This window comes from Mustelus asterias, chromosome 8, assembly GCF_964213995.1.
Source record: "Mustelus asterias chromosome 8, sMusAst1.hap1.1, whole genome shotgun sequence".
NCBI lineage: Eukaryota > Metazoa > Chordata > Chondrichthyes > Carcharhiniformes > Triakidae > Mustelus > Mustelus asterias.
Genome location: NC_135808.1, coordinates 66,556,716 through 66,572,293, shown reverse-complemented (window position 1 = coordinate 66,572,293; position 15,578 = coordinate 66,556,716). Strand labels below are relative to the sequence as shown.

The window sequence follows — 15,578 nt, the reverse complement described above, 5'->3', positions numbered from 1 at the left end:
TAGGGTACATTGTTAAATCAAAATGAATGAACTGCATTTGCCCCTACCACACTGACTCCCTCACTCAGGCCTTCTCTCTTGGTATCTCAGCTACTTGTTCTCTTATGGCAGAGAAAGCAAAAACTTAATTACACACAGAGTGGGTCTGTCACATGACCATCACCCAGTGGTCATCATTAGGGCATTCCCCCCTTGCAACAGTAATTAGTTCATGTCTGGGAATCACCCTCTCATTGAGAGGGTTCTGCTGTTCAACTGATTCCCTTTATAGCTTGATGAGCACATGTCTGGGAACATCTCTCAGCTCGTCTTATTTTCCAAACAATTAGGCTTCATGGTTCAGCTCCACCAGTTGAATAGATTGGGTGACTCCCTTGATAATTGGACAGGATTATAAGGTTCACTCATACTCTCCAAGTCATTGCCCTTGATTGTCTTTGCAGGTATCCTGTGTCCATCCTAATGGTTTGCAATGTGCACTGATGCAAATTGTGGTAGCCATCTTTGACCATTAGCTGCAGTCACCTTTGATGCCTGTATTTAAATGTCTCTGTATTTAAAAGTTCAGATTTTCAGATGGTAGATTAAAAATCATTATTTGACATAAAGCACATCTTCATGACAATATGAATGTTCATTAATCTGCCTAGTTCCCTTCATATTAAAGAATTGTCAAATCCATACAATGTAACTAGAATTCTTTTTAATGCTTGTTTAAAAGACCGGAGAATGGTTTCCCTCTGTTCCCACTCCTTGTTTGACCACAACGGGATTTTTTTTAAAGAATAAAAGAAATCCTAGTGTGCAAAGATGTATGCGTTAAATGTGTGGGGTTACAGGAATGGGGCGGTGGGGTTGGGCCTGGGTAAGATACTCTTTCGGAGAGTCGGTGTAGACTCAGTGGGCCAAATGGCTTCCTTCTGCACTGTAGCAATTCTTGGGTTCTATGGAAGTACTTGCCAATTCAGTGAGTGTTTAACTGGTTTAATGCTTTGACTTTAAAAGACATGCACACTTTTTAAAATCAAGTCTAAGTAAAAATTATTTTCAAAATGCTTCAGCTTTCAAGAACACATGTACTTGGAGTTCACACATGCACGCACACACAGGCGCACACACAAATACATACAAATACACATACACATGCACGCACACACTTGTACACATGCGCGCACACATGTACACATATGCACACACAAATACATGTACGCGCGCGCACACATGCGCACATATATGCACACACATACATTCAGATGAGCTGTTAAACTGTGACCCTGTCTGCCCTCTCAGGTGGATGTAAAAAAAATCCAATTATACTATTTTGAAGAAGGGGATCTGTATCCTGGACAATATTTATCCCGCAGTCAACATTAATAAAGTAGATTATCTGGTCACTATCACAGTGCTGTCCATGGAAGTTTCCTGTGCAACAATTGGCTGCTGAAGTTCCCTGTACTAGAACAGTGACGATATTTCAAAGAATACTACATTGGATGTACAACATTTTGAGAGATCTGCAGCCCTGAATCATAGAATTCCTACAGTGCAGAAAAAGGCCATTTGGCCCATCAAGTCTACACCAATCACAATGCACCCAGGCCCTATCCCCATAACCCAATTTATTTACCCCGCTAATCCCCCTGACACTAAGGGTCAATTTAGCATGGCCAATCAACCTAACCCGCACATCTTTGGACTGTGGGAGGAAACTGGAGCACCCAGAGGAAACCCACGCAGACATAGGGAGAACATGCAAATTTCACAGTTACCTGAGGCCGGAATTGAACCCGGGCCTTTGGCACTGTGAGGCAGCAGTGCTAACCACTGTGCCACCTTGCTGCTCACACTATGGAGCTATGCAAATGTAAATTTGTCTTTGTTTTGTTGTAACATTATTTGAATCTAACCTATGCCAGTGGATTTCTTACACTGCTTCTCTGTCTATTGTGTGTAGGTTTATCTTGCTCAGCCAGCGATCTGTCCGGATGGCGTGTACAAGCTGATGCTCAGTTGTTGGCGACGTGAACCCAAAACCCGGCCCATGTTCCAGGATATCCATCGCGTTTTGCAGGAATCCGCCATTGCATCTGGGCTGGAGGAATGAGCGCGTCGTGAGGGGAAAGGGCGGCCAAACAGTCATGACTTTAAATAGACCTTTTCACATCTGATTACCGTCACACATGGTTTGGCGTGTTTCAATTGTGGAGGGTGAGGAATGAAAGCTACCGTTTGCAGTGCCGCAAGATGGAAGCATATTTGGAGGAGGAAGAAAGGAGGAGAAGATATGCAAGTGGAAAGTCTTATTTTCACGATAAAATGGTGGAGATTAGAACTTAATGATATGGCGTTGGACAAACATCTTTGCCGCCTTGTTCATTTGGACTTCCTGCAATTAAATGGACAGGATAATGAAAGCAGAAGCCATATCAGGGTAGAAAGTTTCTTGGTAAGGTGCAAGGACATGTAGAAAATGAGGGAATAAAAGCAATACATGTACAGTAGCATATAAACAGTAGAAATGCCTTCCTATGGACATCTTTATTCTAACTGTTCTATTCACACTTTTCAGTAGTACTTCAGGAGAAATTGTAAATGCTGTTTGGAATAGGAGGGTACAACATGTTTGGTAAAGTGTTTTGTCTATGATTTTTCTTTAGCATCTGGCTCACATCAAAGAACGTCGCTTCGGAATACAGAGACTATTTTTAGTTTTTTTTTAAAGAAGCACTTTTTGCTACTAATGTCTAGGAAAAGCACAGTCATGAGTGCTTTCAAAGTGCAATTTATATTCAAGAATACAATTGCTTATGGCTTAATGACAGATATTACAGCATCAAAAGTAAGTCTACTAATGCATGTTGTTCGTTGAGTTATGACCAAGCAATAAAGATGCTGGTTTAATTTGGGTATCAAAATGTCTATTGGCAGACTTGCGTCATTGCTATATTATTTTGGTTCTGGATATCTGTATATTGACTAGATGTTTTCATTTTGAGCGCAGTTACCCAACTGTATTTAGATATTTATGCAAATTTTATTAAATATACATGCAAATATCTCTCTTCTCAGTACCATCTGTCAGACTTTTCTTAGTCCTAACAGAGTTTGAGAGTTCCAAGCCAAGAATTGCAGAAATAGTGAGATCATGCTCAAAATCTTCACTTATCCATCAAAAATCTTTTGCAATGCAATAATTCAATGCACTGGTTGCAATATACTGTTACTGGGAGATGGTGGCATTAATGGTAACATCACAAAACTTTTGGGGGGCGATGGCCTAGTGGTATTATTGCTAGACTATTAATTGAAAAATTAATGTTCTGGGGAACCGGGTTCTAATCCTGCCACGGCAGCTGGGAGAATTTGAATTCAAATTTTAAAAAATCTGGAATTAAGAATCTACTGATGACCATGAAACCATTGTTGATTGTCAGAAAAACCCTCTGGTTCGCTAATGTTCTTTAAGGAAGGAAATCTGCCATCCTTATCTGGTCTGGCCTACATGTGACTCCAGAGCCACAGCAATGTGGTTGACTCTCAACTACCCTCAGGCAACTAGGGATGGGCAATAAATGCTGGCCAGCCAGTGATGCCCATGTCCAACAAATAAATTTTTTTAAAATCTAGAGGCCCAAACTAATGCTCTGAGGACCTGGATTCAAATCTCACCATGATAGCTGATGGAATTTGAATTCAATGAATAATACTTGGAACTGAAAGCTAGTCTTTGTAATGGTGACCACAAAATACTGATTTGTTGTAAAAATCCATCTGGTTCACTACTGTCATTTAGGAAAGAAAATCTGCCGTCCTTATCCGGTTTGGCCTACATGTGACCTCCAGATTCACAGCAATGTGGTTGACTCTTAACTGCTCTCTGAAATGGCCCAAATATCCTCTCATGGGCAAATAGGGATGGGCAATAAATGCTGACCCAACCAGTGATGCCCACATCCTGTGAACGAATATTAAAAAAAGAGCAATAGAACACCGAGAAATATGGGCCAGAATTCTAGCAGATGACAGCTCAGGGGAGGGGAAATGCATAATTAAACATAATTGGGTCTCAGGCCGGAAGAGGTGGTTGCACCTCTATCAAAAACCCCCTTCTGACCAGGGACACCCTCTCCTTAAGACCAGTGATCTCCTGGACACACTCCACCCACACCAGCCTATCCCTCGACACCTCCATCGTCGCTCCTCACAACCCCACAGGCATTCTCTACCCTCCTTGCCCTGGGACCCTTGCCACTTAACTAGTCCTCCAATTCCTGCGAATTAGTGCCAAGCAGCCCCCTGCAGTGTCCCTTCTGGCCACTGCAGCGCTGTACCTGGAGGGACTACAGAACTGCTGGCAAATCTGATTGGCCGGTAGCTCTCTAAGGTGTGACTTCCTCCAGATTGAGGAGCAGATGTTCTGCCTTATGCCAATCAGTGGTCGAGCCCCCACCATCCTAAACATTCATACCATGGAGTTACACTGCCTCTCTCTCTCTCTCTCTCTCTCTCTCAACTGCATCCCTTTTTTTTCATTGTTCAGGGTCTAACAGCATTTGATATGTTGGGGGCCAATCATTACTTCCAATGTTCTTCGGCCAAACATGGTTCAAATTAAGTTGGCAACTGTCCAGAAGTGAAGCTGGAATGCTTTTTTCTTGGCCAGTAGTTAGTTGTGCTTATCAAGTCTTGGGACACTGATTGATACAAGTATGGCTTTAGCCATTTGTAAAATAACTCTTCTTTGTCCTCTCCTGATAATGTGGTGTGACTCCCATGTGAGAAAACTGCTTCTGCAGAAAACCCACAGCCAACAAGCTTAAAGAAAACAAATTGTTTCCCACCAGCTGTGCTGCCAATGTCTCAAAGCTTGATGGATGTTTTTGGTCAAACTTAAGTATTTTATAAATATCTCATCATAGTTGGATAGCCTGTGCGAGTCTTGACCATAAACTACATTTCTTCTTTCTACAGCTTCCATATTCTACACGTCTTTCCGTTAAAGCAAATTACCAACTATATATTTTAATTGCTTCACACAGGTAGGAACACCAATGCACAAATTTACATACACATGTACACTTGCTTACATACACAAGTACAAAATTGTACGTATTCATAAAAAACACATCTGAATGCAGAGGGAAAAGATAGATGGATACAATTTATTTATTGGAGATAATAGCGGTGATTTTCTGGCCAGGTCACACCCGGCGAAGAGCGGGACCGGAGAATTGCTTCTAAGGTGTTTAACACGCTCAGCGCCAGCGGGCAATCCTGTTGCAATCCTCCCAGCCACCGGTCCCAGAGGTAATCTGATGGGAACCAGATTAGAATATTTAAATGCATAGTTAAATATCCCAACTCCATTCAAGGCTGGATTCTCCCTGCTCCTGGGATTATCCGACCCTCGGGTGCAGCGCGAACCTGGCCAGGTTCCTGAACAAACGGAGACCGGGTGTGATGGCCACATGAGGAGGGTGGGGGGCTCGGAGGCCATTGAAGCCCCCGGATGGTCGGGGACATAGCTGGGCAGTGCCCACCTGGTGGTGCCAGCTTGGCAGTGCCAATTGGCACCCTGGCACTGTGAGGATACTAGGGCAGTGCAAAGGGGTAGGGCCTGAAGAGGGTAGGTCCTGAAGGGGGAGCATGAAAGGAGGTCATGTATGAGGTGGAGGGGGACATGAGGGGAGTCATGAATGGGGGAACATGAAGAGGTCAGGAAGGGGGAGTCATCAGGAGGCCCCGATGCTGGTGAGGGGGAGGGGTGGGGAAACATCCCTTCAATGGGGGAGGGGGTCTTCAATTTCTCTTTGAGATCGGGGTACCCTTTAAAAACGGCGCCTGACTGCTGTTGACATGTTTAGGCCCCAGAACCGGTGTTAAACTCGCTCCTCTCCCAAAAAAAGACTAAGGCTGAAAATCTCCAGCTGTTCACGCCCCACGGCCGCTGCCAGAAAGAACGGAGAATCCCTCCCTAAGTGTGGGAAAAATGTGATGATTCACACCAGACATGCCGGTCAAATCACACCAGTTTTCTCACCCAAAATGACAAATAGTCATTTTTTGGGAAAATGTTTTCTGTTATCTGAGGCCTGGTGAGGAGCAGAAGCCAGAAAGAGAGAGAATGGAGAAGCATCTCAGGTTAAAGGGCAAACAAGTGAACAGTTCGAACTGGTGAGGAACTTGCTGACACTTTTTCATTTTTTTATCTGCTGGGTTGTAAGGCAAGTTAATTTTTATTCCATTTTCTGATTCATCAGAAAGTAATCCTGGAACTGGTGTTTTATTCACAGCAAGAACACCAACTTGATCTGCAAATTTGCATAAAAGCCTTCATTCAAACATGCAATGATTGTGTGCAACTGCGATATTTCTTAGAAATCTTAGAATCTTAGAAACCCTACAGCACAGAAAGAGGCCATTCAGCCCATCGAGTCTGCACCGACCACAATCCCACCCAGGCCCTACCCCCATATCCCTACATATTTACCCACTAAACCCTCTAACCTATGCATCCCAGGACACTAAGGGCAATTTTAGCATGGCCAATCAACCTAACCCGCACATCTTTGGTCTTTGGACTTCTTCTGGCCAGATTTTACACATTTCCTTTCAATCTTCTTCAGAAAGATCACTGGTACGGTGCAGGTTACAGTCTGGTGTTGCGCTAAAGGAAGGATCACAGGGCGTCATGGTGGCACAGTGGTTAGCACTGCTGCCTCACAGAGCCAGGGACCCGGGCTCAATTCGTGGCCTGGGTCACTATCTGTGTGGAGTTTGCACGTTCTCCCCGTGTCTGCGTGGGTTTCCTCTGGGTGCTCCGGTTTCCTCCCACAGTCCAAAGTACATGCTGATTAGATGCATTTTCCATGCTAAATTCTCTCTCAGTGTACCCGACTAGGGGATTTTTACAGTAACTTCACTGCAGTGAAGCCTACTTGTGACAATAAACAAGCCTACTGTAAGCCTACTTATGACAATAAATAAACATAAATTTAAAATATGACGAACAGGAATAAAATGGCAGTGTGGGAGATGAGAGGCATTTGGAAAACTTTCCAAAGTGTAGCACATCCAATATTTACATAACTGGTTTTCTTAGAAACTGTTCAGCGGTGCTTTATTTTTAACCAAACTTCCAACTGGCCAACGTGTCCATCGCTGTGTTTGATTCTCTGAACCGCATCTCTGTTTGTACCCACCTCCAGAAATGTTTGGCATGCAAACCAGAAATTCCAGACAAATGTGATACTTTGCCCAGCTGAGGTGGGAGGTGTTAACAGATGCAGGTAAAAACATTTCGGCTTTATTTCCTATTCCCAATTAAAGCCCAGAAAAGAAAAGTGCTATTCAAATGTACATAAGAAAAGAGGAGCAACCGAAGGCCATTCGGCCCCTTGAGCCTGCCCTGTAAGATCATGGCTGCTCTTCTTCTTCTACCACCTCTACACTTAGATTCACTGGCTCCATATCACTTGATTCCCTTAGTATCCAAAGATCAATCAGTCTCTGTTTTCAATACACTTGAGGACTGAGCATTCTCAGCTCCCTGTGGTCAGGAATTTCAAAGGTTCATAAACCTTGGAGTGAAGAAATACTTTCCCACTTCGATCTTAAATGGCCAACCTCTTATCTGAGATTCCGACTCTGTGTTCCAGATTCGCCAGCCAGAGGTAACATCCTCCCAGCATCTCCCATCGCAAGTCTCTTAAGAATTTTCTGTTTCAATGATATGACTTCTCATTCTTCTAAACTCTGGGAGTATACGCCCACGGTCCATTTACACAGTAGTTTGCACAAATGGTTCTCCCAATTTCAAAGTAATGATTTTAAAAGTAAAGTTTATTTATTAGTCACAAATAGGCTTATATTAACACTGTAATTACTGTAACTGTGAAAATTCCCTAGTTGCCATACTCCAGCACCTGTTCGGGTTCACTGAGGGAGAATTTAGCATAGCCAAGGCATCTAACCAGCACGTCTTTCAGACTATGGGGAGGAAGCCGGAGCACCTGGAGGAAACCCATGCAGATACAGGAAGAACGTGCAAACTCCGCACAGCCAGGAATCGAACCTGGGTCCCTGACGCTGTGAGGCAGCAGAGCTAACCACTGTGTACCGTGTTGCCCAGAGATGAAGCATAATTGTCATAAGCACAATCAGTTCTGATGAAATAAGGAAACAATACCCGTACTTGTTTCATGGAATGTATTATTTATTAATAATGTATCACAAACGATTTTGTTACAGAGTTCAGTGGTCTCAGTTACCTGCACTAGGATAACTTGGAGTAAATTTTGTCAAGTGAAGCATCCAGTGCCAGGATTTTGCTTGATTCGAATTGCTCAGCTGATCTCCAATTATCTGAGTAAGGCTCTGCATCAAGAGTCTTGCTACACAAAAATTGATCTACGCTTCTGTTTGTTAATGAGGTTCATAGATTAATTTGTCAGAAAGACCACAAAAAAGGTAAGGGTTCATGGATTTGGGGTGGTATAGAAACATGGACAGAGGATTGGTTGGCGGATAGGAAGCAAAGGGTCAGGCTATGCGGTCATTTTCAAACTAGCAGTCTGAGTGGAGTGCTGTAAGAATCAGTGCTGGGGTTTCAGTTACTTACAACCTATATTAATGGCTTAGGAAATAGAGTAATGTATCTACGTTTGCTGACGATGCAAAGTTAGGTGAGAATGCAAGCTGTGAGAAGGACACAAAGAGACTGCAAAGAGACATAGACAAGTTAAGTGAGTGAGCAACAAGGCAGTAGATGCAATACAATGTGGTGAAGTGTGAGGTTATTGACTTTGATAGTAGGCATAGAAAAGCAAGATTCTTATTAAAAGGTGTGAAACTTTCAAATGTTGATGCTCAGAGGGGATTTGGGTTTATTTGAACAACAAGCATATAAAATTAGTATGCAGGTACAGCAAGCAAGTAAAAGGGCAAATGATATGTTAACCTTTCTTGTAAGGGGACTGGAGTACAAAAATAAAGCACTTTGCTGCAATTTAGGGCTTTGGTGAGACCACATTTTTTGCAGTTTTCACCTCCACTTTTAAGGAATTGCATTGCAGGCGGTACAATGAAGGTTCACTAGATTGGTAACTGGGATGAGGAGATTGTCCTATAATAAGAGGCTGAATAAATTGGACCTATATTCTCTGGAGTTTCAGAAGAACGAGAGTTAATCTCATTGAAGATGCATAATGCTAAAGGGGGGTTGGCGCAGAGTTTGTTTCCCCTGACTGGGGCACTGTCTCAGGATAAGGGATTGATAATTTAGGATAGAGAAAAGGAGAAATTTCTTCGCTTCAAGTGTAGTGAAGATTTTGAATTCGCTACTTCAAACAATTGTGGATGTTCCATCATTGAATATAATTAAGGCTGAGATAGATTAATTTTTAATCTCTCTGAGAATCAAGGGTTATGTGGAGCATGTAGGAGTTGAAGTTGGAGATTAACCGTGATTATATTGAGTGGTGGAGCAGGGCCATATGGTCTACTCCTGCTCCTATTTCTTGTATGTTCTTAGGTTTATTGTAGAACAGTCAATCAGCATCAATTTTAACCCAGCCCGCAATCATTTTAACCACTAGGTTATTAAAAGTGAGGAACAAGAGCTTTTTCACCGTGGTGGGTTTTAAGAGGGCTTTAATGGAAGAACATAGAGACCAGAAGTATTCCATTCAGCCCCTTAAGCATGCTTGAGATTCTGAAGGAGCTTGCACAGGGTAGATGGTGAGATAATGGGCCCTATTTTACCATTTTGATTCTAAGTGCTAGGCGGACTTGAAACTGAGAATGTTTCAGATCCGACTTTTAAACCCGTTCTCAGGCGCCCCCATCACACTCAGCCTGCAAAAATATCAGCAAGTCCGAATCGTGCTGCACAAGCCTATGGGTGGGGCTTAATGCGCCCAAAACCCTGCAGTTCCGATCGACTAATCCAACTGCGCTTACACAGAAAAAAAATGATAGAATGCTGCTCCCCTGCCACATCCCTCCTGGGCTGGATAATACCTCCCCCTGGCCCCCACAGACATTGCCCCACCACCACAACATTACTGATCCTCTTATTCCCCCCATCCCACCACCACCCAGACCAATCGTGTGTCTCTCCCCCCCTTCCCCCACTGATCTCAGGCAAAGTGATCCACCCTCCCTTTTGCAGCGCCCCCCGCCCCCCCCCCCCCGCCCGAACCTTCCTGCCCAAGGCCCCCATCTCCTTCTAACTCCGATAGCTGTATGATCCTCCCTCTCTCTCCCCTGTCCCCAATCATTGAAAGAAGTTTAACAACACCAGGTTAAAGTCCAACAGGTTTATTTGGTAGCAAAAGCCACACAAGCTTTCGGAGCTGCAAGCCCCTTCTTCAGGTGAGTGGGAATTCTGTTCACAAACAGAGCATATAAAGTCACAAACTCAATTTACATGAATAATGGTTGGAATGCAAATACTTACAACTAATCAAGTCTTTAAGAAACAAAACAATGTGAGTGGAGAGAGCATCAAGACAGGCTAAAAAGATGTGTATTGTCTCCAGACAAGACAGCCAGTGAAACTCTGTGGGGGTTACAAATAGTGTGCCATGAACCCAATATCCCGGTTGAGGCCGTCCTCGTGTGTGCGGAACTTGGCTATCAGTTTCTGCTCAGCGACTCTGCGCCGTCGTGTGTCGCGAAGGCCGCCTTGGAGAACGCTTACCTGAATATCAGAGGCCGAATGCCCGTGACCGCTGAAGTGCTCCCCAACAGGAAGAGAACAGTCTTGCCCAATCATTGAGCCACTGAACCACCCTCTCCCCGCCACTTCCCTCCCCATCACCACACCTGCAAGTGCTCACTTGCCTTCCCCTCAATGCTAACAAGCAAACTGCATGTACCTTGCTGGAATGCTCTGCCAAATTGCCTGCAGCTGATCTGCCCTAACGAGGGGCAGCTCCATTAAAAACCCAAGGATGGACAGGCAGGCAGGCAGTACAGGAAAAAATAACTACAAGACCAGCCCCCTGATTTACTAAGGGCGACCCTGGGGAGGCTGCTGGATGCAGCAGAGGCGAGAGGGGACACCCTCATCCCCCCCAGGAGGACGCAGACCCAGGGGGGCTGATGGCAATGCGGTCTGGGAAGCAGTCGCTGCCTCGGTCAGTACCAGGGCACTGGCCCCCTGAACCAGGAAGCAGTGCCGGAAAAGAGTCAATGACCACATCGGGCAGCAAGGGTGAGTGCTGAACCCCAACTTGCATCTTCCCCCAGATCCTCCCATCCCTAGCACCCTGCATGCTTCCAGCCCCTGACCCCCAAGCAGCTCCTTCCTATCCCCCCCCAGAGCCCCACTGTACTTGACCTCTAAGGACCACCACCTGATACTCTGCAGGAGTCACGCCACCATTTCTTTCATGGTTCCTTCTGTCTCCACAGGAGAAAACCGACTACAACACCCGTGAGAGGGCGAAGACAGGGGGTGGTGAGCCAGACCTCCAGGTCCTCACCCTCTTTGAGGAGCGGGCGGTGGAGCTCTCAAGAGAAGGGGAGATGCAGGCTGTCAGCGACAGCATGGTCGGGCTAAGAGGGAGTTGAAGAGCGAGCTTAGAAGGGCTAAAAGGGGACATGAGAAGACTTTGGCGGATAGGGTTAAAGAGAATCCTAAGGCGTTCTATAGGTATGTCAAGAACAGAAGGTTGGTTAGGGCAAGTTTAGGGCCAGTTATAGATGGCAGAGGGAAGTTATGTGTGGAACCGGAGGAGATTGGTGAAGCATTGAACCAATATTTCTCTTCGGTGTTCACGCAAGGGGACATGAATATAGCTGAGGAGGACACTTGGTTGCAAGGGAGTAGAATAGACAGTATTACAGTTGATAAGGAGGATGTGCAGGATATTCTGGAGGGTCTGAAAATAGATAAATCCCCTGGTCCGGATGGGATTTATCCAAGGATTCTCTGGGAGGCCTCTGGTATAGTACCAGAAGATTGGAGGTTAGCGAATGTTGTCCCATTGTTTAAGAAGGGGAACAGAGACTTCCCCGGGAATTATAGACCGGTGAGTCTCACTTCTGTTGTCGGCAAGATGTTGGAAAAAATTATAAGGGATAGGATTTATAGTTATTTGGAGAGTAATGAATTGATAGGTGATAGTAATGAATTGATAGGTGATAGTCAGCATGGTTTTGTGGCAGGTAGGTCGTGCCTTACTAACCTTATTGAGTTTTTTGAGAAAGTGACCAAGGAGGTGGATGGGGGCAAGGCAGTGGACGTGGTATATATGGATTTTAGTAAGGCGTTTGATAAGGTTCACCATGGTAGGCTTCTGCAGAAAATGCAGATGTATGGGATTGGGGGTGATCTAGGAAATTGGATCAGGAATTGGCTAGCGGATAGGAAACAGAGGGTGGTGGTTGATAGTAAATATTCATCATGGAGTGCGGTTACAAGTGGTGTACCTCAGGGATCTGTTTTGGGGCCACTGCTGTTTGTAATATTTATTAATGATCTGGATGAGGGTATAGTTGGGTGGATTAGCAAATTTGCTGATGACACCAAAGTCGGTGGTGTGGTAGACAGTGGGGAAGGGTGTCGTAGTTTGCAGGAAGACTTAGACAGGTTGCAAAGTTGGGCCGAGAGGTGGCGGATGGAGTTTAATGCGGAGAAGTGTGAGGTAATTCACTTTGGTAGGAATAACAGATGTGTTGAGTATAGGGCTAACGGGAGGACTTTGAATAGTGTGGAGGAGCAGAGGGATCTAGGTGTATGTGTGCATAGATCCCTGAAAGTTGGGAATCAAGTAGATAAGGTTGTTAAGAAGGCATATGGTGTCTTGGCGTTTATTGGTAGGGGGATTGAATTTAGGAGTCGTAGCGTTATGTTGCAACTGTACACAACTCTGGTGCGGCCGCACTTGGAGTACTGTGTGCAGTTCTGGTCCCCACATTACAGGAAGGATGTGGAGGCTTTGGAGAGGGTGCAGAGGAGGTTTACCAGGATGTTGCCTGGTATGGAGGGGAGATCCTATGAGGAGAGGCTGAGGGATTTGGGATTGTTTTCGCTGGAAAGGCGGCGGCTAAGAGGGGATCTTATTGAAACATATAAGATGATTAGAGGTTTAGATAGGGTGGATAGTGATAGCCTTTTTCCTCTGATGGAGAAATCCAGCACGAGGGGGCATGGCTTTAAATTGAGGGGGGGTAGTTATAGAACCGATGTCAGGGGTAGGTTCTTTACCCAGAGGGTGGTGAGGGATTGGAATGCCCTGCCAGCATCAGTAGTAAATGCGCCTAGTTTGGGGGCGTTTAAGAGATCCGTAGATAGGTTCATGGACGAAAAGAAATTGGTTTAGGTTGGAGGGTCACAGTTTTTTTTTAACTGGTCGGTGCAACATCGTGGGCCGAAGGGCCTGTTCTGCGCTGTAATGTTCTATGTTCTATGTTCTACCTGTCATTCCTTCAATCACTTTGAGGCAACTTCTCGGGGGGCACGAGTTTCAGGTGCGAGGGGCAAGGTTTAAAGGAGATGTACGAGGCATGTTTATTTGCAAAGAGAGGGTGGTGGGTGCCTGGAACTTGCTGCCGGGGGAGGACACAGAGGCAGATACAATAGTGAACTTTAAGGAGTGTCTTTACAGCTGCGTGAATGGGATGGGAATAGAGGCGTATGGTCCCTGGAAGGGTAAGGGGTTACAATTCAGATGGGCAGCCTGGTCACTACAGGCTTGGAGGGCTGAGGGGCCTGTTTCTGTGATGTAATCTTCTTTGTGTTTTGTTCTATGTTCAATGGTGAAATGTGGATCAAGTTTTTTCCCTCCCTCCCTTGCACTTAACCTTGTGTCCTGTGTTGCAGGGACAGATCCAGATGCCCTGGGTCCATCTGGCATCGTGGCCCCCACTGCGTTTCCCACCCATCCTGCTCCAGACAGTTCCGACGAGTCCTCGGAGGATATGGGTGAAGGGACCTCTGAGGGTGGCACCATTTCGGCTCAGCTTCCACCTTGCAGTTCACCATCCCAGATACTAACACGTCGGTGGGTCCAGTTAGTGGTGATGCTTCTGGGTCACTCTCTGGTGAGCAGGACACATCTGATAATGTACATCGGGTGGAGGAGGGAACGTCCGAGGCCTCTGGCACGCGGAGGCCTGCCAGAGGTGAGGACTCAGTTGGCCCCAGGCTACATGCTGGGCCTCTGAGATCACTTCTCCCTCAACTGCTGGAGATGCAGCAACAGAGCCAGATAATGCAGGAGGGGCTGACGGCCACACTGGACCAACTGCGAGGCTGTTGGGAGAAGTCCCTAAGCTTTCAGACGGACCAGCTCCTTCTTTCATGGTTTGTGTGGTTCCCAGCCAACATTGCAAGAATGGCATCTGCAGTGGAAAGCCTGGGGCAGAGGATCCTCACCATGAGTGGCAGGCTCCAAGCGATGGCCGAGTCACAGCAGGCCATAGCGGAGCCCCAGAGGGCTGCGGCCAAGTCACAGCAGGCCACAGCTGAGGGATTGAACAGGGTTCTCGAGATTCTGCGGCCTATGGCAGAGAGGCTCGAAAGCTTGCAGGAGACCCAGCGGGACAGCGCTGAAACAAAGTGGGCTACGGCAGCAGCACTTGAGAACGTGGCCCAATCGCAGAGGGTCATGGCTGAGGGACTGCAGAGCGTGGCCCAGTCTCAGAGAGCACTTGCTGCAGCCACTGACAGGTGGCCCCCAACTCAGGTGGCCATCACACAGGGCTCGACCACCATGGGTACGAAGCAGGTGGTCCTCCAGGACTGGCAGGGCCAGGTGATGCTGGAACTTCTGGAGCTCACTGCAGAAACATTACTGACCTATGGAGTGACCCACGGGCCCACAGGAACCCCAAGGGAGGAGGAAGGGCTTGAGCCCATGCTGGGGCCTTCCAGCCAGGAGACTGTGGCTCTGGCTACGCCTTCTGACTCCTTCCTTTCTAACACGGGGCATCTTAGGGGCAGCAGGATGAAGAGGGTGTCATGGAAATGTCCCAGACACCTGGAAGCCGGCCAGGACCCTCAAGATCCAGGGCCTCCAGAAGACGTCCGCCACATGCATCACAAGCAATGGGCAAAGTAGGCAGCTGGCCCCCTCCACCTCCGATGTATTTTCTGGGGAGTCACTGAGACATATGCTAGGCCATGTAAAGTTAGGAAGTTATAGTGGCACTAAGATGGCATGGGTGAAGGGCTGCACTAGTTCGATAGATCTTTAAGCACTTAATGTTTTCTGTTCACAAGTTTTTATGTTAGAACTTATTATTTAAACACCTTTATTGTAATCATTAAATGTTTTTTCATCACCCACCTGTAACTAATTTGTCTCGAATAGGAATCCTCTTCCATTGATGATCACCGGAGCGATGCTTCATGTTTCTGTCAGTTGGGGAGGCCCCTCAAATCTGTGTCACTGAGAAAAGGAAGCCATTGGTTCCCCAAAATCCACGAACAATTCCCTCCCCTTCCCTACCTCACCCGCCCCAAATCCCTGTATGGGGGTTTCAGATCCCTTACCCACTGCACAGACGTGGGCCCAGGTGCCAGCGTGCATGCAGAGCTCAGGTAGGATCAGACTAATTTGCATGAG

General features: G+C 46.2%; 1 protein-coding gene across 5 annotated transcripts in view; it reads left to right on the top strand.

Moving 5' to 3' along the window:
• ddr2a (discoidin domain receptor tyrosine kinase 2a) overlaps positions 1-3,056 on the top strand; it is a 163,391-nt gene extending 160,335 nt beyond the window's left edge. For all 5 annotated transcript variants that reach the window (XM_078218117.1, XM_078218119.1, XM_078218116.1 and 2 more), the window contains one exon: positions 1,955-3,056. In XM_078218117.1, the coding sequence (XP_078074243.1) occupies positions 1,955-2,104 (150 nt within the window). In that variant the 3' untranslated portion in view covers positions 2,105-3,056. The remainder of the gene's footprint in view (positions 1-1,954) is intronic.
• Positions 3,057-15,578: the final 12,522 nt, after the last annotated feature.